This window comes from Lemur catta, chromosome 17 (genome assembly GCF_020740605.2).
Source record: "Lemur catta isolate mLemCat1 chromosome 17, mLemCat1.pri, whole genome shotgun sequence".
Taxonomy (NCBI): domain Eukaryota; kingdom Metazoa; phylum Chordata; class Mammalia; order Primates; family Lemuridae; genus Lemur; species Lemur catta.
In genome coordinates, this window is record NC_059144.1 from 39388414 (window position 1) to 39414831 (window position 26418).

The 26418-nt window shown below is 46.5% G+C and overlaps 1 protein-coding gene across 2 annotated transcripts in view; it reads left to right on the forward strand.

The window, feature by feature from the left end:
• EYA2 (EYA transcriptional coactivator and phosphatase 2) overlaps positions 1–26418 on the forward strand; it is a 138811-nt gene that overhangs the window by 13683 nt on the left and 98710 nt on the right. For both annotated transcript variants that reach the window (XM_045528492.1, XM_045528493.1), the window contains exons 3-4: positions 2387–2529; positions 13369–13485. In XM_045528492.1, coding sequence (XP_045384448.1) covers positions 2387–2529; positions 13369–13485 — 260 coding nt within the window. The remainder of the gene's footprint in view (positions 1–2386; positions 2530–13368; positions 13486–26418) is intronic.

The window sequence follows — 26418 nt, forward strand, 5'->3', positions numbered from 1 at the left end:
GGGTTTTAACTTTAGCCCCAGTTTAATGCGAGTCATTTAAATGGGTTTTGATGGGAAGCAGGAGCTGATCATCTCGGATCTCCACCTTTCACTGCTCTCCTAAGGAAGGGTAGGAATCGGGGACATTTTCCAAACAAGGTTCTCTGCTTAGCAGGAAGTCCCAACCCACCAGACGTGCTTTCCAGGCGCCCCGCAGAGCCGAAACACTGACTGATGAAACACCTTCCAGGATTGGGTCTGGCATCTCCAGCTCAGATGAGTTGCTTATGCATTTTGGAACAAGTTCCCCAAAATTACTCTTTATCATAGCAGCCATCAAAAAGAAGGAAGGACAGGAGGACATCTGCTTGTAATCCTATAAACTGTTGCATTCATCTTCCACCTGCCATGCAGTTTCCTTTGTAGGAGGAACTCTGGAAGCAAACAGGCTTTACCTAAAGTGATGTCAGGTAGCCAAAATAGAACAAGGTACAGCAGATCGGGAATCTCAGCAACATTCACCAGTACACGGATGCCAGTTACCAGAGTTAGATATGCGATGTCAAGTTGTCCCAGCTGTGGTGTCCAGGCAAAGTGTCATAGAGGTGGGGTTAAGGCCATGGCCTCTGGAGCCAGGGTTCAAGTTCTGTATCACTGTGTGCCTTTGGCATGCTATTTAGTCTCTCTCTGCCTCTGTTTTCTTATCTGTAAAATGGGGATAGGAATAGTAACTACCTCTAAGAGTTGTCACAGTCGTTGGGAGGCTTAAATGAGCCAATCCACATAAAGTAACCAGGACAGTGTCTGGCACATCATAGGAACGGGAATTGTCAGCTACCTTTACCACTACGTGAAGTGGGCCTAGAACGGACTCTTGCAGACAGCACGTGGCACTCAGCGTAAAGAGGTGGCCGCTCCTGCTCAGAGCCCGCTGACAGCGCCACACGGAGTGCAGATCCGGGCTTCCCGAGGCACCTGCTTTCCAAGAGAAGGGAAATAGCGAGAGTGTGTGTGTAATGTCCTGGTTTTAAAATATCGTCAACAAATTCAAATTAGGAAAAAAAATACCTACACTGGCCAAAGAAATTATATTCATGGATTCTTGGGCGAATATGGCCCCTGGGCCACCGTTTCGCCCTCTTGGTGTTAGAACAACTCACCTTGACTTTATTCATTGCTATCGGGGTGAATCCCAGTCCTGTAAGTGGGAAGCAGCAAAGTTTCGTGGTTGCAAGTGTGGGCTCTGGAGTCAGACTTCTGGGTTTAAGTTCTAGATTTACCACTTTCTTGCTGTGACTTGAGCTCTCTGAGTTCTGGTTTCTCATTTCTAAAGTGAGAGTTATTAGAGCCTCCACCCCAGAGAGTTGATAAGAGCGTTGATGACATACAGTGTACATACCAGGCCTATGCAAAACGATTGTCAGCCCATATTAAGAACACAATGATCGGTAGCTGTCATATTACCAATATTTTAGGTAAGTGGCACTTTAAATCCTAGCCTTTTATGGAACCTGATGTCCACCATGAAGTACGGAATCCATTTGTGGTTGTTGGTTGCAAGCAATGAAATCAACTCTAGCTGATGTAAGTCTAAAAGGACTTTTTTGGGAATGTCTGGAGTAGCTCACAACATAAATGAAAGTGAAATATCAGTCTTTCAGAAAGACTAAGAATGTGACAGATTCTGGGATCCCGCAATACAAAGGAACTAAAAGCAGTCCCTTCTCGGTGTGACTGTTGGAATGGATTGCTCAGCCCAAGATTTAAATTCCCAGGACAGAGTCTGATTGGATGATCTTGTATCATGTGCCCACCCCTTGGCTAAGAGCCAGGCATCTTGATTGACAGCCCTGTTAAAGCTGCAGTCAATTTGGAAGGTGTCTAAATTAAGGCAAATGATCAGGATGAGATAGGCAATGCTGCAGCCATCAATAAACCCTGAAATCTCAGTGGCTTCACACAACAAAGGTTTGTTTCTGACTAACGTGAAGTCCAGTGTGGATGGGGCGAAGCTCTCCAGGACGGCTCTCCTCCACAAGCTGACTCAGGGGTCCAGGATGTTTCCATAGTATGGCTCTGCCACCTCAACCTGTGCCCCCCACAACTGCTGCCAAAAGAGGAGAGAGGGCAGGAGGGGTGCAGGGGGATGTATTTGTTTGCCGGGCTTGGGTGGCTTACAACATACCTACCCACATTCTGTTGAGCTGAACCCAGTCACATGGTTGAATCTGACTGCCAAGGAGAAAATGTAGAAGAGGAAAATGAAATGGGATCTGATGAACACATACGTTGTCTCTGCCCTGGGAAGAGAAAATACCCAAAGAAAAGTGGTGATACTGATGCCAAGATAAGAGGGAAGGGATGCTGGGCTGGGCTTGGAGATTTAATCTTCTCTCTCTCCACACAGACCTTGCCCGCGTGTCCTGCCCAGCCAGCCTTGCACAGCCATGGCAGCCTACGGCCAGACGCAGTACAGCGCGGGCATCCAGCAGGCCGCCCCCTACACAGCTTACCCACCGCCAGCACAAGCCTATGGAATCCCTTCTTACAGTGAGTACCAGACACCGTACTTTCCTCCTGGGGTCCCCAGCATCATGTCTCTGTTTTGCCTGTCGCCTCAGTTAAATGCAGAAGGATAAATGGAGCCAGCCTAATTTTGGATTGCAGATAGAGGAAAAAGGGAGACACTTTACATATGGTTCAAACTCTGTAGACTATATCAAGATCTCTTTTGATTGCAGGAATCGGAAACCTAACCCAGCCTGGTTTAGGGAGAATAGGAAGTGAATGATTCACATAGTAGAGATTTAGGGATACAGCTGACATCAGGTACAGCTAGATCTGGGTGCTCAAATGACATTACGAGGAATGTGTCTCACTCCGTCTTCAGATGCTCTCCTCTCAGTCAGCTTTACCCCCACACAGGTTCTGCCTATGGGGCAGCAAAGATGGTGCCCATCTACTCTGGGTTTGCGTCCTTTTATCCCAGCTCTCCCAGTGGAAGGAGAGCTCATCTTTCTTAGTAATTCCACTGGAATCCCATACTGGCCTCACTGGCCCAAGGCAAGGAGAGGGGTGAGGGAGACAAGGAGGCTGAAGCATATGGATTGTGTATGGGGGGGTGGGTTTCTCAAAGGAAAACAGAGTGATGGTATCAGAAGGGGAAATTGAGGCCAGGGTGGGGCAGCGCACCTCTCAGCCTTGACTGTCTACACCTTACGGCTAAGAAATGAAGACTCGGTGACCCTGGCTCACCATCCACCACTCACCTGGCCCTGCCTCTGGCCCATACTCATGCCCTTCCCTCCCCTCTTCATTGATGTAGCAACCAAAGTTCTTTAGGTAGCAAATGACAAAACCCAAGCTCATCAACTTAAGGAAACAAAGGAGGTTATTGCCTACGTAGCTGAAAAATCTTAGAGTGCTGGCTTCAGGCAGGATTGGATCCAGGTACTCAAGAGATAATATCAGGAATCAGCCTCTGCTTCCCATCGTGTGGGCTTCAGTCTCAGGCAGGCTCTCCCATGGTGGTGGCAAGGACGTTCCTGGCAGTTCCTCGTGTCCAGGACTCCCCATCCAGTACCAAGAGTTTCTCTGACTGGACTCCCATGTCCCTCCAAGAAGATGGAATGCTCTGGGTGGCCACATTGGGCCACATGTCCACCCATGGAACCAGGGGTCAGGTTGGCCTCACCCCAAACAGCTAATCTGGAAAGGAGGACAGAGGGGTTCACAAAGGAGCCGGAGGCAGCCGGAAACCACAGATGCCACTGCAGATGGCTTCACAGTCCACCCAGACCCGTGGTCTCCGGTGGAAGGAACATAGGATCGGTGGACAGGAGACCTTCCTTCCAGATTCAGCTGCCCCTGACTTCTCCAGCCTCAGTTTCTACAACTATACAATTAGCATGTTCATCTCATCTTCCCAACCAGATGGTGTGACTTTTGTTTGAGCGCAGAGGCCGAATCTTATATTTCTTTCCTTTGTCTTCTTCCTCCCTACCTCTGCCCTGTTAATGCATTAGTTCATCCATTCAGTCATCCATTCGACCTGGAGTCATGTGCTAGGCATACGGTGGTCAACAAAGCAGAATGGGCCCTGTCTTTGTGGGGCTTACGGTCTGAGACAGGTGCTCGAGCAGCACTGAGTCCTCATGTCGGTGTCAGGAGGCGGTGGCTCTGGGTCGGGTCAACAGGACCTCTATGGACGGTTCCTGTTGCCTAGTTTGCCACAGTCCCCACCTGGCCCATGGTAATCCCTTGAGTTACCCCTCTCCCATGAAGACATTTGAGTTTGCAAACCCTAGCCTAGAAGAAGAAAAAAATTAAACAAAATTTTTAAATGGTATGTGCTGTTTCAAACCGTGATACACGATGTAAAGGAAGAGAAGAAGCTGGCAAGAGAGAAAACAAGGAGGACTCATTTTAGGTTCTGGAGCCAGGGAAGGCCTTTCCAATAAGGAGCTATACCGCTGGGAGCAGAGAGGTGACCGTGTGCGGACACAGACAGGAGAGCGCCGGGCCGAGGGGCGGCCGCGGGAATGGGAAGGAATCTGGCAAGTCCAGGGCGACCAGGGGCCGCAGCAGGCGGGACATGCAGTGAGCGAGGTGGGGAGGGCCTCTGAGGCCAGAAAGGATTTGGGGTTTTACTCCAAGCGAGAAGGGAAACCACTGGAGAGTTGATAAGCAGTGGGTGATACGGTTCCATTTGGGTTTTTGTAAAGATCACTTTGGCTGCTGTGGGGAGGCTGGATCGGATGGAATCGAGGAGAAGCAGGAAGGCCCATCGGGAGACGGATGGCACCTGGAGCAGGAAGTGTTGGAGGCCCGGGGCAAGGCGGCCGCAGTGGGCAGACAGGAGACAGGCAGGAGGGACCCGGACGTGGGATTGACTGGTCATGTCAGGGCAGCAAGTCAGGCATTAGTAGTAGTCACCACCGTTGACTTCCTGTCACTCACGTTGGTTTATGTCCATTAATTCCCTTAATCCCCACCTCAACCCTACAAGGAAGGTCATATCTTTATCCTCCCTGGGATAAAGAAACAGAGGTTCAGAGGGGATAGAAAACTCACCCAAGGTCACCCAGCTGGTTGATGGCAGAGTTGGAACTAAACCCAGGCAGCCCAGCTCTGGGGTCCAAGCCCTCCCCGCTGAGCTCTGCGGCCTGGGCGTGCACTCCGTAAATCCTGGGGGATTACCTGTGACGGACCTTGGCCAACAGGTGTGGGCATCTCTTCTAACTTTCTTTCCCTCCTTTGCTCGAAGGCTTATGATACAATCACACGTAAGGTACCCCGCTTGGCTGACAGCCAAGAAAAATGAAGCCATATTATTTTTCACATAAAAGAAAACTAGTCCTGCTCCCAGACAAAACATGGCATCAGATGGAAACGAATTTGGTTCAAAGTTATTTTACCGTCTCAGTTACTCTCAGAGAGTCTGTTCCCGAACGATGCCGCGTAGGTGATAAGAGCACATGTCCTGGAATTCTGCTGCCTGGACTCGCATCTCGCCCCTGCCTGTGGCTAGTTGTGAGACACTGGGCGAATGGCCTCACTTCCCTGTGCCTCAGTTTCCTCGTTAATACAATGGGAGTAATACTAATCTGACCTCATCATGGTTCTTGTGAGGATTAAACAAGATCACCTATCATATATATCAGGGGTCGGCTAACTTTTTCTGTAAAGAGCCAGATGGTAAATATTTTCCACTTAGTTTGCCGTACGGTCACTGTCATAGCTACTCAGCTCTGCCACTGTAGCGTGAAAGCAGCCAGACAATATGTAAACTAATGGGTATGTCTGTGTTCCAATAAAACTTTATTTATACAAACAGGCAGTGGGCCAGATTTGGCCCATGGTCCCTGATCTAGATGAAGGACTTCCTCAGAGGGCCTAGCCCACGAAAAATTCTCAGCAAGTGCCAGCTGTATCGGTAGAAGCCGGGCTGCCACACACACACACACCTATATTGTCCATGTCACTGAACAATAACAGGTGGGACAAAAAGCTGTTTCCCTTCGCGTATGCCCGTGCCCCCCAGCAAGAGTGTTTGCTCATCGTCTGGGCAAACTTTGTTGACTCTTGTCGGGAAACTTTTTTCATTGCTCCTTGGCAAATAGCACTATTTACTTTTGTTTAAATAGCTTCAGGGAAATAACACAATTGAGCAAACTAGAGACAAGGACATTGGGAGTATTGAGTATCTTTTTTTCTCAATTTCATATGCAATATTAAAGACATATATAACAGCATATGCTACAAACACCCATGAACTGACCATGCAACTTAAAAAATAAAGGGAGGTGGCCTTCCTTCCTTCTCAGAGATAGCGCACCCCTGATTTTGATGTTTATCATTCCCCTGCATTTCTTTTTGTAGAAGAGGGGGCAGCAGACTTTTTCTGCAAAGAGCCAGATAATAAATATTTTTGTCTTTGCAGACCATACAGTCTCTATTGCAACTACTCAGCTCTTCCATTGTAGTGTGAAAGCAGCCACAGACAATACATAAATGAATGGGCATGTCTGTGTTTCAACAAAATTTTATTTACAAAAGCAGGCAACAGATCACATTTGGCCTATGGATTGTAGTTTGCTGACCCATGATGGTAGAGTATTTTAAGCATATTTTAAAACTTTATGTACTTTTAGGATGCATTCTTTTGCAACTTGCTTTTTCCACCTAACATTACATCTGTAAAATTTATCCCTATTCATACATGTAGATGTAGTTCATTCATTTCCACTAATGTATAATATTCTATAATTTGACAGTACTATAATGCATTTATCCATTCTCCATTAGGTGGTTGTTTAGGGTTTGGGGTTTTTGTTTGCCTCCCATTATGTAGGATGCTGCAAACAGCATCTTTGGGCATTCTCAGAGGTAGAAACCTAAGAGTAAAATTTCTGGGTCATGAGGTATATAGGCATCTTCCACTTTCCTGGATAACAGTAGAGCATTTTTGTTGTCTATGACTGTGTGACAAGTCACCCCACAACTTAGTGACTTAAAACAACACTGTTTTATTTGTTGTAATTCTCTTGATTAGCTAGCTGGGCCTCCTGCTGGTCTCCCCAGTTCCTCTCATGCTGCTGTATTCAGCTGGCAGGTCAGCTGGGGGCTGGCTCAGCTGGACCTCCCTCTAACATGGCCTTCATCCTGGGCCTCTTCATACCGTGGTGGGCTCAGGTTTCCAAGACGGCAAAGGTAGAAGCATCAAAGCCTCTTGATGTGTAGTCTCCAGAACCCACACTCACGCCAGCCACTTCTATCAGTCCAAGCGTGGCACGAGGCCAGTCTGGATTCTAGGGATATGAGAATGGTCTCCACCTCTTGATGAGAGGAGCTGCCAAATATCGTGGCCTCGGTTTTCAGTCTACCATAGTAGATCCAAACTTCGTAACAAAGAAGCAGAGATCTGCTCCAAGAGAAAACGAATCTGTTGGCTTCCAATGGAGCCAACTGCGAGAATTCAGGGCTCAAACACAGAGTAGACTTTCCTTGTCTATCCTGTAAGATCCTTTAACACCTTCCTGTGCTGCCCAAGAGAACAGGATGGGCCCGGCCTCCATGCTGCCTCTAAAATGCCAGGGTGGGACTTTTCCTCCAGATACATTCCTGGGGGTGGAGAGCAGAGTCCCTGCTTTGTCTTTCCTTTGCTCCCCCGTGGCTTGATTGCATTTGGTAACCGGAGCCTGCAAGCTCACCGTTGGAGCAAGTGGGAGAGAGCTCATCGGAAGCAAAGAGCTCAGTGAGAACTGTGGGTGGCAGAGCGAGGCAGCTGTCAGGGATCATTTGTAAGGGTTACCTGCACTGTGCTCCCTGGGTTACTGGGGCGCCTGAGATGATCTTAGACGGTATGTGCACAAGTGGACTTTAAAGGAATTTTGTAGTTACATATTTATTTTAATATGCATCTTACATGTATACTTACACTGTATACATATATATTTATAGATATATTGTGTATTAAGACTGAGGTTGAGCCTTAGGGCAAGCAAGCAAATAGTTTTTAAACCGAGTTCATTTTTAAAAACACATGAAATGAGGTTGAGCACCATGATTCACATCTGTAATCCCATTGCTTTAAGGAGGATCACTTTAGGCTAGGAGTTCGAGACCAGCCTGGGCAACACAGCAAGACCCTGTCTCTACAAAAATTTCTTTTGAAAAAATTAGCCGAGCGAGGTGGCATGAGCCTGTAGTCCCAGCTACTCAGGAGGATCCTCCCAGCTGAAGTGGGAGAATCACTTGAGCTTAGGAGTTATAGTGAGCTATGATGGCACCATTGCACTCCAGCCCAGGTGACAGAAGGAGACCCTGTCTCTTAAAAAAAAAAAAAGAAGAAAAGAAAAAAAGGAAAAATATGAAATGAATCATTGTATTGATGGTAAAAAATACATGAAATGAATTGGTGTATCAGTGGCCCTGGGATACTGGAAGACCAAGAATAATAAGCAGGTTATACACAGTCGTTGGAGATGGGGAACTACTAATTTGTTCTAAAACTGCCATTTTATTCATGAGAAAATTGAGGCTTAGAGAGCAGAGGGACCTGCCTAAGTGATATCACAGAGCCAGGACAGGAAATGAGGACTCTGAGCCATGCAGTGCAGTGGCTGATCCAAAATTCACATCACTGGGCACCTGCATCAATAGAGGGGCTGCTGATATTTTAAACACAAGCTATCTCCTGTCTGTCCTCTGCCCAGAGCCCTCCAGGGCCTCTCTCACTCAGATTCAAAGCCAGAGGTTTTCCAATGCAGTATGTCTGCCCTGCCCCCACCTCCGTGGCTTCTCCAACCTCATTGCCCGCCCCTCTGCGCCCCCGTCACTCCATTCCAGCCACACTGGCCCCTTTGCTGCCTGCTTATCCAACATAGTAAGCACAATCCTGTCTCAGGGCCTTTGCACACACTGTTCCCTCTGCCTGGACAGCTATTCCTCGAGGTATCCACAAGTCTTGCTCCTTCACTTCCTTTGGGTCTTTGTTCAAATGCCACCTCCCCCATGGACCTTTCCAGATCACTCTATTTAAAATTCCAAATCCCAACTTCCCTTCAGCCAACTTTGCTACTTCTTTCTCCACTTTATTCTTCTACCTTGCAGCTTAAGACTGTAAATGGAGTCCGAAATATTCAACCATGTTTGGAGGGTTGTGGTAGTGGGAGGCTAATAAGATGGCAGGGCAGAGTGTGTGCAGCTGGTCAGCTGAACATGCCAGGGGTCTGGGAGCCAATCACGTTCTCTTCCGGGTTACCCAGGGAGCAATTTGTGTGGTTCTACAGACCATGTTTTACTTATTTTTCCACTGTTATTCTCCTCCCACTAGAACGTAAGCTCGAAGCAATGCTGTGTCCCCAGCATCAAGATTCTGTATCTCCTGGGTTGTTGTAGATGCTGAGCAAAGAGTTGTGAAATGAATGAATGAATGAATGCTTGTGGGTCTCTATTGCTGACACCCACTCTGAAATGCACACGCTCACTTCTGTGCTTCCGTGTGCAGGACCCAATGGCACCAGCACATAGTTCCTGAGCATCTTATAGAGGCCGCTTTCTCTTTGCAGTGAAAGTATTCATCAGACACACGCGGGACGGGAGAGCTGATGAGATCAGTCTGTCCCCAGGCCAAACCTTGACTAGATTTCCTTTGAACTCAATCTCTTAAGGAGCAATGCCTCTCAGCTGGTTTGAAAGACCAGTTTATGGTTTTCTGCTTTTTTATTTCCAATCTGTCGTGAACTGATACATTAGTAAAATAAAATGAATTACTAGAAAAATTAAATTTAAAATTTTTAGAAGCATATAAAATGCAAGCCTAGAGATACGGCCTTAGATGTCACAGCAGTGTCAAGATACTATGAAAGATTCTGAATGTTGCCGAGGCGGGTGGATCACTCGAGGTCAGGAGTTCGAGACCAGCCTGAGCAAGAGTGAGACCCCCGTCTCTACTAAAAATACAAAGAAATTATCTGGCCAACTAAAATATATATAGAAAAAACTAGCCGGGCATGGTGGCGCATGCCTGTAGTCCCAGCTACTGGGGGTGCTGAGGCAGTAGGATCGCTTAAGCCCAGGAGTCTGAGGTTGCTGTGAGCTAGGCTGACGCCACGGCACTCACTCTAGCCAGGGCAACAAAGCGACACTCTGTCTCAAAAAAAAAAAAAAAAAAGTTTCTGAATGTTTGCTTCTCAATGTATGTCGTTTCTCATCGTGAACTCGTGACTGGTGCGTGGACCACAATCTGGGTGGATTTTACAGGACTCAACCCCTCATGTGCCTTTGCCACATTCATGTGCTCTTCCCTTTCTAATGCGTTAGAATTTTATTATCCAATCCCTTAAGTGACAAAAGGACAGGCAAAAAATTTTATTTTGTTTTCTTTCATATTTCATTCATTCATTCAGTGTACATTGTTTGAGTACATGCTATGTGCCAGGCAGAGAGCCACAGATGAGGATACTGCAGGGGACAAGACAGACCCAGCCCCTGCCCTCCTGGAGCTCCCAGTCTGAGTGGGGCAGATGTTCAACAATGAACTGGGACGAGTGCCAGGCAGGAGAGCTGTGCGCCATGCAGGGGCTGGCTTAGGCCATGAAAGGCCTTTCTGAGGAAACAACATTGAAGCTGAGAAATGGAGGACGAAAAAGCATTAGGCCGGTGGAGCAGAAGGGGTGTGCATTCTAGGCAGAGGGCGCAGCATGTGCAAAGGGCCTGAGGCCAAAAATATTCTTGCAGTTTGTCTGTATCCATTTAAAGTGAACAATGTCCGTACCTTTTGATGCAGCAATTCCACTTCTTGTATCCAAACAAGACAAACACTCTGACGTTGCTTGAGGAGGTGTGTCCATTCCGTCTTCAGTTGTGATAGTAAAAACTGGAACCAACCTAGAGTCTATCTTTACGGGATTGGCCAAATCAGCAATGATATTCCAGATGTTGGATTTTCTTTCAGCCACTAACACAAATGAGACTAGCTGAGAACACGGCTTGAGCAGAGTGACTGAGGGAAGTAGGGAAAGGCAGTGAGGTCAGAGGGGTGGGCAGAGCCCCTGTAGGGCCTTGGGGGTCACCACAGAGTTTAGAGCTTCCTGCAGGTGCACAGAGAGGCAGGCTGACTGCACCTGGTGCAACATTAATCACTGCTAACGGACTGAGCAAATAGAAGGTGCTGTATAAATATTGCTTGTTGCTGTCATTATTGCTCCTGAAGTCTTGCACCAGCTATTGCATATATTCCCAACCCTTTATTGAGAAGCATCAAGATAAGGAACCTTGACTTCAGAGTTATCTGCTAGTTGTAAGACCTCAAGCAGGTGGACTGGCTTTCTGAACCTCAGCTCCCACATCTTTAGATTGAGGGAAATAATATTGCCTGTTTTGTGTGATTGTTATGAGGATAAGAGAGCTGTGTGTTTTTTTTTTTTAAGTACCTCATTCAAAGCCTCATATGTTCATTCTTTCCTCTTCCTTTAATTTCCTGATGACTCTTCATTTCATAAGAAAGGAGGCTTCCAAATTGGGGTTGCAGGAGAACCTCTCCAGGTCACCAAGCAATGAAGCAAACACCCATCCAGCCTAGATCTTCTGACTCAGAATCCACCCATTCTTACCTTACTAAGAATTCTTTTGTTTTATGGGAGTGACTGAGTGAGAGGGAGGGAAACCTCAATTGCAAAACCATCCCCAGAACTAGAAATGTTCTTTAAAGAAAAGAAATTTTAAACAGCAATGAGATACTGGTTTACGCCTAGAAGGTAGACAAAGATAAGCAGTGTTTGATGATACATTTGGTGCAGGGTCTGGGGAAGCAGTCACACTCATTGTTTGGAGAGAATGTCCACCTACAATCTAGAGAACACCATTTAGGAACATCCGTGATAATTTAAGATGTTCTTACCCTTGAACTCAGCAATTCCAACTGGGAATTTACCCAAAAGATATACTTGTACATGGACACAAAAATGTGTTTGTGTTATAGCTATAAACTAAGCTGTAGCAAATATATATGTATATGCATATTTAAGTATATCTGTATCTATATATTTTCTGCATGTATACATGTATGTAGGATAACATTTTTTGTGCATGTGTGTGTGTATATTGTCTGCAGCTTAGATTATAGGTCATAAGATCTCCAAACCACCCCGAAGTACATGGATAGGAGACTGGTTAAATGACAGGAAGCCACACAATGGAATATTGCACAGCCATAAATACAGAATAAGGAAAAACTTTATAAGGTGATGGAGGATGATTATTATCATGTATTGTGAGGTAATAAAGAAAGAGGAAAATGCAGAACAGAATTTATAGAATACTCCCATGTATTTTTTAAAAGAAGGAATTCTATATATTATATGTACATACGTATTATACACATCAGCTTGCAGATGCACAGAACCTGTCTGGAAGGGGACACAGAGGTTGGTCATAGTCGTTGCCTGTGGGAAGAAGACCTGGGGTTTGGGGTCAAGATGAGAAGAGACATTTTCTCTGTGCCTTCCGTACTACTTGAATTCTCTACCCTGGGCTTATTACATTTTCAGTAAAAATAGCATGAATGGGCTGCTGATGAATCAGCTCCCCATCCCCACACAGTCCCTCTCCCAGCCGGTTGCTCGTGGAGTTGGCACCTGTGCTTTGGGGAGGCACACACAGTTTGGCTGAAGCAGAAGGCAGATTTGTAACTGTGGCCTTGGGATAAGTAAGTCCCCCCCATGAGAAGAGTGGAGAGTGTGTCTTACAGTTAAGTGGCATTGTCTTTCCAAAGGAAAGATGGTTCGCTTAACACCTTCACCCAAAATCCTAATGGACATTGAAGCCATGCATGGCGCTACTCAGTGGAGGAAGAGGCTGCAAACTCTTGGACCTACAGAGCCAGGCAGGTAGCATAAAGCTGACTGCCTGCCTTTCCCTTCCCCACTTTTGATAGTGTCCTGGAATGTAAAAAAAAAAAAAAAAAATACAATTTCAATGAGAAAATAGCACCTTGAAACCAGCCCCAATGTCATGGAGCTAGTACGGAATCTGTGGTGACCTGGGAAACACACGAGTTGGGGAACCCATAAGGGCAGCCAGTCGTCACATGGGAATGCAGACATGATGTTGCTGGACCATTCTGTTGCTCCAGGAAGCCATAATTCCATAATCTTTTGATTTTTAAACAAAAGCTACTAATTTAGATTTTCCTTAAAAATATGCAGGCCAAGCAAAATGTGTCTGTAGGCTTACTTGGGCTGACAAGCCACCAGTTTGCAATTCCTGGTTGGGAGGCTGATAAATTTGCATGCTGTCTTGACTCAGCAGCTCTTCTGTGGGTGACAAGCACTTATCCTAATCATGTGTCCTTAGTGGTTTTTTTTTTTTTTTCCTTGTTCAAAGGCATCAAGACAGAAGACAGCTTGAACCATTCCCCTGGCCAGAGTGGATTCCTCAGCTATGGCTCGAGCTTCAGCACCCCATCCACTGGACAGAGCCCGTACACCTACCAGATGCACGGTCAGTGTGCCGCCGTGGCCCCTCTCTGAGTTGGGTGTCCATTCATTCACTCATTTATTCAGCAGACTTACTGAGCACCTACTACGTGCCAAGCTCTATCTCAAGGAGAGGAGTTACAGTAGTGGACTAAATAGACGAGATCTGCCCTCATGGCAATTACCTGGCAGCAGGGAAAGACTGACGATGATCAAGTCAACAAATAAGCTGTATAATTGTGGAAGGGATTGAACATAATGAAGCAAATAAACATGGTGTTGGGATAGAGGGTGGTGAGCATTTGGGAGGTCAGGGGAGAGGTGGGATTTGTGACTTTAGATCAAGTCATCAGGGAAGGTTCTTTGAAGGCACTGGACAAAAACCTAGAGAGTGAGTGGAGCCAGCCACGTGGACATCTCAGGGAAGAGCATTCCAGCTGAGGGAACAAGCAGTGCAAACGCTGCACGGAGGGAAATGTCTTGATGAGTTTGAGGCACAGAGCCGGGGCCAGCAAGGCTGGAGCAGAGTCAGAGGGCATGTGGGAGGAGAGGGCCTTGGAGAGAGAGCAGGGCCAAATCATGCGGGGCCTTGAGGGCTGTGGAAAGGAGGTGGCTTGTATTTTAAGTGTGATGGAACCAGCAAGTCTATTGCAGAGACTCAGAAAAATGTCAGGTCCTGGAATACTGGGCAGGCAGGTAAAGAAGCTATTATTCCAGGCAGGAGGTTCAAGGCTCTGCACCCCTTTAGGGTGGCCTTAGACAGGAAAGAAAGAACTCCATTGTGTAGCCCCTCACCGCACATGCCATGAAGAACTGGCTTGCTGGATCCTCCTGGGACCACCTCCCCCCTTTTGTCATCCAGGGGTCCCTTCTCTGCTCTGATGGCCCCTGGGGAGCATGGTGGGGTTGTTGCGTGCAGCAGATGGCTGTTGGCAGTAATTTGGGGGATTTCCTTGCTGCTATTCTTGTCCTTCATATCAGGTGGTAAAAATGACTATCAAGGGTCTAAAAAGTAAAATGTAAAACTAAAAGAGTAATGGCAAGGTGATGGGCTGGTCAGTGATTGTACTTTTCTTTTTCCTCTTCTTTTTTATTGGGATAGGGTCTCACTATGTTGCTCAGGCTGGTCTCAAACTCCTGGCTTCAAGCAATCCATCTGCCTTAGCCTCTCAAGTAGTTGGAACTACAGGTGCATGCCACTGAGCCCAGCTTTGATTGTACTTTTGTTTAAAAAGAATTACTTACAAGTATTGTCACGTCATCTTTTTTACTTTTGCTATTAAGGAAGCAATAAAAGTGGTTGTCAAGGGCAGCCAGCCGTTCAGGGAAAAATATTGCGAAGGGACAGTGAATGATCTCAGGGATGTGCGTAGGGAAAGGGGGTGGTGAGCATTCATGCTGGGCCCTTGGAGTAGTTTCCCATGAAGGTCTGCATCACGGTTCATTGGTGATGCCATTAACTGACCTTGACTGAACACTCTAGGTGCCAGGTGGTATTGTGTGGATCGTCTCATACAACCTTTGTGACACTGCAAAGTGTCGGTACTGCATTATTCCTACGTGCAGAAGAGGAAACTGAGGCACAGAGGGAATAACTGATTTGTCCAATGTCAGAGCAAGGAGTTTAGATTTTACTGCAAGTATAATGGAAATGGACTGTCGAGTCTCTTGGGTGTCTACTGGAATCCCAGCCCCCAGCCTCACTCCAAAACCTGTGTCCCTAACCACAGCACACTCCTACCTCTTCTGCTTCCACGGCCATCTCTGCGTCCCCGACAGTGGCCTTTCTGTGTCCTGCTGGAGAGAGTAAGCTGCTGGGACCCATCTCTCTAAGTGGGGAGTGAATTATGGCATCAATCCCAACAATAGAGGCTCGTGAAGATGCTGAACTTGAACTTGCATTTGGGTCAGTTTCAAGCCAGGTTCTTCTTAGCTCTTCAAATGAAAACTGTGCTTACTGCTTCAGAGCTTCTGAGGGCTACAGAGGTTGAAAAGCAAACACAGCCCATCCTACCCCATTCTGACACACCCCCCCAGCTGCGTAATAAGCAAGTTATAGTCATATAATATAGTCATTCTGTATTACTGAGCATCAGCTTTATGCCTGGCACCTCCTAGGCACTGAGGACACAGCAGCCAACAAAGGCAGTTCCCACGTGGAGAATGATAGACAATAACCAATTAACAAATAAATAGATGATTACAGAATTTGGTAAAGCCAGAGCAGCATGCTGGACCATGACCAGGTGGGGACCACCGTTAACCAGGTGGCGAGGGACCTTCTGATAGAAACCAGGCAGTCAGTCTAGCAGCGGGAACAGCGCAAGCAAAGGCCCTGGGGCTAGAAAAGCTCCCAGTGTTAAGGACCCCACAGGAGACTCATGAGTCTGGGGTGTGGTGAGTAAGGGGAGGTGGGATCAGCAAGTGCAGTGGGAGCCCTCCCCCGACCAGGATACGTAGAATAATGTCATTTCTTCTCCGGTCCTTACAGCAACCACGTGAGCTGGGCACCAACCCTGCTTGAACAGATAATGAAAGTGAGGCTCAGGGAGGGCAAGTGGCTTTCCAGGGTCACAGAGCCAGTAAGAGTTCAGAGCTGGGATTCAGACTCCAGTTTCTGGAATTGCAGATCCTGCGCTGCTTCCTGAACTGACATTTCCTGAGCTCCGCCAGGACTTGAGGCGCTGTCCTAATAAGCTCTGCACATAAACCGTTCTTCTTAATCCTCCCAGTACCCCTGTGACATAGGTTCCATCATGACCCCCACCTTACAGGTGGAGAAACTGAGGCACAAAGGGGTTAGTGACATGCCTGAGGTTACCTGGCCGTGGGATTTGAGCCAGGCAGTCAGTTGCACTGCAGAGCCCCCCACCATCCTGCCCTTCCATCTAGAAGGTGATTCTCAGGGGTGAGCCCTGGCCTAGGGCCCCCCCACCTCAATCCCCACCAGCCCCTCACAAATCCGGAAACCTCTCCTGCTCTGTTCCCGCCCTGCCGTGGGAATAGTCCAGGTTATTTTCTTATCATCCTCAGGGTCCAGATGCCAGAAGGGCCACGGCAGCAGCTGGGCTTTGTCCCAATTAACTGCCGTCGGTCTGATGCTAATGGCCATAAACTGCTCTCGAGACAGCCCCGGCATTTTGCAAGCCTGACATAGTCCTCCTTAAGTATTTTTTCAAACCCAAACACACAGAGCGCTCACACACCATGCCCATGTGCTTCCTATTAACTTTTTTTTTTTTTGAGTTGTTCCAGAGGAGAAATAAACTCTCGAACTACTCTGAGCATTTCAGAATGGAAGGCGATGGTTGAGCTTAGTTTCTTAGAGCAAGAAGGGAGTGAAGAGGAAGATTGAGGCTAAAGATTGAGTTTTCGGCCTTACAATGCTGATTTAGTGAAATTGGCCCATGATTAGAAACTGGGCTGAGTCTTTTTTCTTCCTAAGCATTAAAATCATAATTTTGCAGAATCAAAAAGGACCTATGTGGAGCCCACTCCAGCATTTTACAGTTGAGTAAACTGAGGCACCGTAACAGAATGTGGCTTATGTAAGGTCACATAGGAAGCCTTAGACAAGCCAGGATGCCCCCCGACCCAAGTTCTTCTAGCTAATCTCATAAACTTCCAGAAACTTCAGCACAGCCATCACCCCGAAAGGCTCTGAGTTGAGATCTGTGTCTGTTTGGATAACACTGCCCCTCCACCGAATGTACAATAAACGTAAAAGAGAAAAGTTCACAGCCTCTCTCAGCCTTTGCACGGTTGTTTATTTTCTTTATTTTAAGTTCACCCTGGGGTTTTTATAGCTGAAATGTGTTTCTTATGGGTTTGATTTTTTTGTTTCTTTTTGGCTTCTCCTGATAAAACACTGCTATTCACAGATATGACCACAAAGATTAAAAAGAGGGAAAAAAAACATCTCGGGAGTGTGTTACAGGAACTTTCCGGTGCCATGGAGGAGTTAGGAGCTCTGGTCCTGGGCTGCAGCCAGGCCTGGCTGTTCCCCACATACAGCGGCCTCATTAGGGGTGACATTTGGACTTCCCTGTGCCTCAGTTTCCTCACCTGTGAAACTGGCACCACAGCGAGAGCGATGGCCTCGTGGGGCTGTTGGGGGAACCAAATGGAGTGATTCGCGGGCACATCAGGTGAGGTCCATAAAGGCTGGGTTTTCCTTTTCTTATTTCTGTCATTCCTTCAGTGCCATGGTAGTTACAAACAATTAAAAGCCAAAACTCTGAAGTCAGACTGAGCTAACATCCCAATTCTGTAGAGTACCAGCTGTGCGACCTTGAGCTAAGTTACTTCTCGGTACCTCAGTTTCTTCTCCTGTGAAGTGGGGACACTAATAGTACCCGCCTCCTGGGTGCAATGGTGATTAAATCAGTTAATGCACGTGGAGTGTTTAGAGCAGTGCCTGGCACAGGCTACGTGCTCTACAAATGTTCATCATTATTATTATTATTATCATTGTTATTGTTGTTGCTGTCATCCTGACTTTAGGTTTGATGGTCTCTGTTCTTCCCAAGTTCATTTCTATTTCCTGAACACTATTTTAGTAAGTAGTCATGGTAAGAGAAAAGAGGAACGCCAGTGTGAGATTGTTGAGCCGTCTGTATTGCAGTGAACTTTGTATCGTAGGGGGACTTAAAAACAGTGGGTGCCCTCTCCTTTGGAAACCTCTTGTGTGTTTGCCAAAGACCAGGCGACATTAACACTGACACTCAGAGCCCCCCAGCAGCCGTTCAGGAGCAACACGGAAACATGTGATTCAAGGATGTGCGAGAAAATTGACAGGACAGTAAAAGAACTTGTAAGCCAGTGACCTCAGCTCAAGACCTCCGAGGCTGATTTGTGTTGGATTTATGAAATCTCTGTCAGCTTTATGAAATCGCACACCGTCTCTGGCGCCAGTAAGCTGTGTGACTTTGGACAAGTCACTGAGCTTTCACGATCCGTGCTCCACAGGTCTAGCACTAACAAGTATTCCAGGAAAAAATAAAGGGGTTGGGAAGGGTCATGGTCAAATGCTTCAAATACATTTAGTAAATAGTGTACGCCACAAAGCTAAATAGATGTCTGTGCTGCAGAGCTTTGCAGAACCTTTGTAGGCTGTTGCACTGTGTGACTCCCCAAGAATGGAATTCAGGAGGCAGTTTTCCCAGGTGGGTTTGATAAGGGATCCTCTCTCCAAGTTCATGTTCTGAGCTTACTAAGTCCTGGATGTGATGATCTTTTGGGTCCCTTCCTGTGTTAAAATTCTTTGATTCTTTATTTTTTTTTTTAACAATGAGCATGTATATATCCCTCTTTTCTGTGTTTTAATTAACTTTTTACTGCACTATAATTCACATACCATAAACTTTACCCTTTTAAAGTGTTCCATTGAGTGGTTTTTAGAATATTCACAGAGTTGTACAACCATCACCACCAATTCCACCACCCTATGCCCATTGGCATTCACTCCCTATTTCCCCCACCTCTGATGTATTATTCCTTTTGTAATAAAAAAAAAAGACACATTAGAAGTTACTCCTCTTTCACATTAATTTTTTGAGCAGATTATGCATTTACCTAGTTCAGGCATCTATAGAAATCTTTCTCCTACTGTCTCCTACATCCACCCAATTTGAACCCATACAGAACTTCTTTTTGCAAATATAAGTAAAATTTAAGCAATTTGGTATATTACGCATTCCTATGACAAGAATTAGTTCATATTTGATTCAGAAAGAAGGAAATGATATTAGTGTAACTCTGAAGGTGCATGAGTTTGTTTGCTTTTAAGAGTTTCTCTTTATCATTATTATAATAATAATTATTATGTGCCTTCATGTAGTTTCCTTTATGATTCTTGTGCTTTGGCTTCATTGAGATTCTTAGATTGGTAGATTTATAGTTTTCATCAAATTTGGAAATATTTCAGACAATATTTCTTCATACATTTTTTTTCTGCTGTTCCACCACACCCAAGCTCACAAATCTTTTCTTCTGTAGTATCTGATCTGATGTTAGTTACACCCAGGTTATTTTTCATCTTTATTCATAGTTTTCATCTCCAGAAGTTTGGTTTTGGTCTTTTTTTTTAAATAAGTTCCATGTCTCTACTTAACATGTCCAATCTTTTCTCTGGCTTCTTGAACAGATATTAATAGAATCCAATTGCAGTAAATGTTTTAATGTCCTTGTCTAGCTCTGTCATTGCTGTCATTTCAGGCTAAGTTTTCCTTGATTTTTCTCCTTGTTAAAAGTCATATTTTATAGCTTCTTTGCATGCCTGATAAGTTTTGATTGGATGCCAGACGTAAATTTTACCTTGTTAGATGCTGGGTATTGTCGTATTCCTATAACTTTGTTCTGGGATGCAGTTCTGGGATGCAGTTAGGTTACTTAGAAACAGCTTGATTCTTTTGAGTCAGAGCAGCATTTAGTCCAGAGCAAATTTTTCCCACTACTGAGGCAAACCCTTCTGAGTGTTGTACCCAATGCCTGTGAATTGTGAGCTTTTGCCCTGGCTGGTGGGAACAGGAACTCTGTTTTGAGCTCTGAAGGTGGTGGTTTTGAGTCTTTTCCAATGGTTCTCTCCCAGCCCTGGGTAATTTCGTCACACCCAAGAGCTCATCAGTTCTCGGATGACCACTCAAGAGGAGCTGTCTGCAAACATCCAGAGCCTTCTCAGTGCAATTCCTTTTTTCTGGGAATCCTGCTCTGTGAATTTGAGCCATGCTGGCCTCTCCTGGCTTGCAGCTCCATCTCCCCAACTCAGAGAGTTGTTTCCCCACCCTGGAAACTCTACACTGGGGTGATCATGCAGCTCCCCACCTCTGCCCTCTTGCAAGGAGCACTGTCCTCCATGCCTGATGCCCAGCATCTTGGAAACGTCATTTTCAAACTATTCTAGCTGGGAGGGTAAATCCACGCCTTGTTACTCAGTCAGCCAGAAGTGCAAGTTCCGCTACAGTGGTTCATGTGTATTTTTTTCCCCACACATCCCCTAATTGTTGGAGATTTTTACCGATCTGATGCATACCAAGTAGTATCTCAATGTATTACTAATTTTTAAGTCTTGTCCTATGAGTGAGGTTGAGCATTTTTTCAGATGTTTGGCCAATTTGTATTTCCTTTTCTGAGAACTAGGACATTAGACTCAAAAAATCATGCGAAAGAAGAGCAATGAAGTACTAGACATAACCATATTTAAATATATTATAGAGCTTCAGTAATCACAACGGCATACTTCTAGTGTGAATGGGCTTATTGACCCATACAGTCCAGAAAGAGACCCCACACATTAGGGAATTTAGTGCATGGGGGAGATGGCATCTTAAGTCGGTGGGAAAAGGTGGAGTATTCCATCAATGGTATTGGAACAACTGGTTAGCAACCTGGAAAAAAAAAATCTGTTCCTCTTACTAGAAAAAAATCCAAATGGATCAACTGTTTAAATGTTAAAAATAAAGCCATAAAAATACTAGAAAGAGAATGAACAAAATTTTTATAACCTTTGAGTGGAAAAGGCTTTTCTAACCATGACTCTGAAATCCAAAATCCATAAATGAAAAGACTGACAAGTTCACCTACGAAATTTTTTTTTCATGGCAAAGAACACCAGAAGTGAAGTCAGGCCGGGTGTGGTGGCGCATGCCTGTAATCCTAGCCCTCTGGGAGACCGAGGCAGGAGGATCGCTTGAGCTCAGGAGTTCGAGACCAGCCTGAGCAAGAGCGCGAGACCTGGTCTCTCCAAAAAACATAAAAATTAGCTGGGTGCATTAGCATGCACCTGTAATCCCAGCTACTTTGGAGGCTGAGGCAGGAGGATCGGTTGAGCCCAGGAGTTTGAGGTTGCAGTGAGCTATGATGACGCCACTGCACTCTATCCTGGGCAACAGAGCAAGACCCTGCCTCCAGAAAAAAAAAAAAAGAAGTGAACTCAAAACAACAAAATGAACAACAAAAACAAGCAAACAAAACAACAACAAAAAAAAAATCAGTGGCAATCTGAAAAGAAATATTTACATCTCAAATCACAAATAAATGTTACTCTTTTAAAAATGATTCTGTGGTTCTGTGGATTGAACCTACTCTGGGGTATGATTCTTCCCAATCAGGATTTCAAATGCAGACAGTACAGGGTGTACAGGACTGTAAAAGAGAGATGTGAGCTAGGTGTAGTGTTATAAGGAGTGGCAGGAACCATAGCAAACCAGAGACTGCGCCCCCCACCAAAGCTGGGGAACAGCAGGTGTTACTTGGCTTCAGCCCATTGCTGCCACACTAGAATGGATCTCAGAGAGACCAAATTTTTCCATTTTTCAAGATGATCTCTAAAATTATATTTTAATGTGAAATCTCCTTTTCTTTTTCGATATTGGCAACCAATTTAAACACTGTCTCTGAAGTACCTTGTAAAGCAGACAAGCACCTGTAAGGCCAGTCCTCACGTTTACAACTTGCAATCTTGTTCCGTATTTTCTTAACCCAGCCATGGTCCCGAGACCAGGAATGGATGGAGCAAATTATAAGCCAAGTGGCAACTTGAAGAACCGGACAGGTCATCCCTTTGAGTCCCCACCTCTGGCTTATTTCATCAGTGAAGCGTGTCCCAGGGGACTTAGTGGTGGGCGTGGCTATAGCTGAGGTTGGAGCCCCGTGGCCTCCTCCTGGTGAAGTGGCGTCATTTCTCCTTGGCAGCAGCAACTTTGAGGCTGTCCCGGCCCAGCCAGTTCTGAGCAGGCTAAGTCTGCCTGATCCCACTGTGTCGGTCAAGACAGGAGCCAGGCTTGGCATCCAGGGATTGCTGGACTGAAGTCAGGCTTCCTGTTGTGAATCAGCAACTCTTCTGCGCACAATGAAGTGGGTGAGGCTTCCCCATACACGTTAGCACTCTCGCCCCATGCGACACCTCCATGCAGGGGCTCACCCTCTCGTCACCTTCCCGTGTGCTGGCAGGCTTGCTGCCTCCTGCTTGAGCTGAGGGCTTATGGATTCAGAGCATATAAAGGTTAAATAATTGATCTTCTCTGGTTATATAACAGGTTTGATTTGGTCACCCCCATCTCCAAAAGCCACTGGAGGAGACAGGTGGAAACAGCTGGAGAGATTAAGAGTTAGGGGATCAGAAAGGAGTTTCATTTCACAGCAATTCACTAAGGAGCACTGTCCGGTGGACCTTTCTGTGATGGTGGAAGTGTTCTGGATGGCTGTCCAGTGTGATAGCCACTAGCCACAGGAGGCTGTTGATCGCACGAAATGTGGCTAGGCAACCAAAGAATCGAATTTTTAATTTTGTTTAATTTTAATTAATTATAAATATGGCTGCTATATTGGGTAGTACAGCTCTAAGGGATGTTTAAAAGCCAACTCTTAACCCAGTTAAGACTGGGATGGGTGGGAGGGTCATTAGTAAATGTTATGGCCTAAATTTTGTTTCCCCAAAATTTGTGTGTTGAAGTCCTAACCCCCAATGTGATGGTATTTGGAGATGGGGCCTTTGGGAGATGATTAGGGTTAGATGAGGTCGTGAGGGAGGGGTCCTCACCAATGCGATTGGTGTCCTTAGAAGAAGAAGAGTGAGATCTCGACCCCCCCCATCCCCTACCAAGTGCACACAGCAGGGAAAGGCCATGTGAGGACATAGTGAGATGCAGCCACATGCAAGCCAGGGAGAGGCCCTCACCAGGCATCCAACCAGCCTGCACCTTGACCTTGGACTTCCCAGCCTCCAGAACTATAAGAAATAAATTTTGCTGTTTAAGCCACCCACTCTTTGGTATTTTGTCACAGCAGCCTGAGTTGTGACAGCAGGTTTTTCCTAGACATGCAAAATCAGAGGCAGAAAAGCTGAGAGCCTGGGACATTTTTTCTTTCTCTTTTGGAGACGCTTCACCTCCTCCTCTTCTTGTCCCCAATATGAGAGAGATTTGCAAGGCAAAGCAGCAGAACCAAGGGCATAAGAAGTTGCCCCGCAGTCTGCATGTGGCCTCGAGAGCTGGTGAGGGGACAGAGGCTGGTGCCTTCATACAGCCATTATCCCAGCAGATATTAAGGCAGCAAATCCTCTGTGCCAGGCACTGTGCCATGTGCTGAGAAAACAAACATGAGCCAGACAAACATGGTCCCTGCCCCTCTGGAGTTCGTGGCTCAGGGTGGGGAGATGGGCAATAACCCAGCGATGGTACAACACATGTAAAATTGCACCTGTAAGTGCAGGAAGCAGGGCCAAGTGGATCCTGCAACTGTCTGGCTCCAAGCCTGTCCTCTTCACTCTGCTGCTGGTCATAGACCCAGATGTCCTGGGAGCTTGGCCCACAGGCCAGTGTGGAGCTGGCTGGGTGGGGCCTGTGATGAACTGGGGAGCCCCAGAGGTAACCCTGCTCTGTTAAAGCTGGTTGTTGCCATGGACTGGGTCAGTTATTCCAAACTAAAAAAAAAAAGAAAAACTAAAACACCAGAAATCCTTTATAAGAAATTTCCCAATTAAAAAGACTTAAATTAGCAGCAAAAATTTAAAAAAGAAAAACAGCCATACAGGCTAAGCGGAGCACATCTGCAGATTGGATTCAGCCACAGGCTTCCATTTTGCCAACTCAGTTCTACACCGTGACCGTGGAGATAACTGGTATGAAATCGGAGGACTCTGAACTCGGTGTCTACACCCTGCCCTCGAAGAGCCGACAGCCCAGCCTGTGCTGAGTGGTGTCTGCAGCTGCTAACGACTGCCCAGCACTGTGTCTTCTGGGGCTGACTCTGAGGTGCTGGTGGGATGAATTCATAAGTCGTTCAGCAGATACATATGGAACAAAATAGATGGAATCCTTTCTGCAGCTGGTTCTAGTGGTGGGAGACAGATAATAATAAGACAAACAAGCGAAATGTATTTTATGTTCGATGGTGATAAGCATTAGGAGAGACCAAGGAAGGGAGTGCTGGGGTTTGCGACGTTTTTTACACAGGGTGATCGGGATTGTTCTCATCAAGGAAGAGAGAGCTGAGCAAAGACCTGAGGAAGGTGAAGGAGGGAAGCCCTGTGGCTATCGTGGGGAGCAGTCCGAGCCTCCCATGCATGGCCAGAGCGGCTGGAGTACAGGGAATGGGGGGCCATGAGGGGAGGGGAGGGCCACTCAGGGGCCCTGTAGGCCACTAAAAGAACTCTGGCGTTTGCTCCAAGTGCTCTGACAGGAGGAGACAGCAGAGGGTTTGGGCAGGGGAGTGGCATGAGCTGACTTAGTTGTACCAGCGACAGCAGCAGGAGGCAGGTGCAGGAATCACACTGTGAGTGTGAAATTGACAGGACTTGCTGATGGACTGAACCAGAGGTATATGGAGGAGGAGGAGGGGGGAGGCGGGTGAGGCTGGTGAGACAGTACCATCCTGGGCGTTCTGTTGGGCAGGGGAAGCTCCTGGTCTGTTTCTCTGTGACCCAGGGGAGGCACCTCATTTTCAAGCCCAGCGCTTCTCTATCATTATGGAAAGTCACGTCACCGATGTCCACACTGCTGGTGACGTTTGCATCGCCCGGGAGCCTAGCTTGTCAGTCCTGTTCTTGTGAGTGTCCCTGCGGTTGTATCTGACTACTTCATTCTGTTGTCTAGTGTGGCCACGCTTAGGCAGTTACACGTTCTAAAATATATTTTCTAAATTACCTTATTTCTTTATTTTACAGTAAGAGCATTTTGTTTGACTCTTTAAAAATGTGTATAAGTAGGTTAAACTGTACAGTCTGCCCTCCGCATCCGTGGGTTCAGCATCTACAGGTTCAACCAGGCTTGGACGGAAAATACAGTATTTGTGGGATGCAGAGCCCACGGGTAGGGAGGGCTGACTTTTCAGTGCTCGGGTCCCGCGGAGCCAACTGTGGGACTTGAGCATCTGTGGGTTTTGGTACTCACGGGGAGTCCTGGAACCAGTCCTCCATGGATACCAGGGGATGACTGGACATGAATTAAATTTCAAGACAGTAAAGGGCTCTATAGAGTATTTGCTAGAAGGGGACACTGGGTCTGATGGGGTTAGCGACCCCTGATGCCCCGGTGTCCAGACTGCTGTCCACTCACAGGGCCTTGTCTCTGTCCCTCCCTGCCCCTCCCTTTCCTTAGGTCCAACACTATGGAGCCCGCATTCCCCAACGTGCCTGTGACAATACCCACCAGGTCCCAGTGACCGCATTCAGAAAATTCCAGAATCACCCCAACTTACCCTTTTACTCCCAAAGGAACAAAGCCCAGGGCACGGCTTTGATGTTGTCGCTCTTGTGCCATTTGTTTTTCACTTTTATTTCTGACGTTTCAATGAAATGAGAACCAAGCCCACGACCAGGGTCTGCGCCTACAGAATTTGTTGAAAAGGCGACAGAATGAATCTCCCCTCCATCTGATCATTAAAGGGGCGGGTTGGCAGGAATGGAATGAGAAAAAGAAAAAAAAAACAATGAACCAAATTTTTTAAAAAAACACTACAGACACACAAAAATGGGGTCCTATTCAAGGTACAAGTCCCTGCCATGGTGACTCCTTAGAGATAAAAGCAGAGTGTGCAGGCTCTGGGCAGCTCAGCCTTCTGTTCAGGAACTGAAAGGGCTAATTACGGGGTGGGGGAAGCAGCCTCCGGCAAGGAGCCATTTATTAGGAGGGAGACTGCAGACAGGCCCTGCAACTCCATCTCCACCCAGAGGACTCAGGACTAAAGCCAGGCAAGGGGATGCACAATTTGCACCCTTAAAGCAAGTAAGATTTTTGCGTTCCTAAAAGCTCAGGTGGTGCAGAGGAACGAACCCAGGTCCTGCCCGCCCTTGAGAACTGAACGTGCAAGGAATTTCCAACTTCTGCAGTGTTATTTCCCATTCAGTAGCTTCTGTGTACCCCAGGAAGGCAGCCTACCCTCCAGACCTGAATCTCTCTGCCTTTTTATTTTTCATACATTTATTTTAAATCACATCAGTAATATGAGCATGTATCTTTCC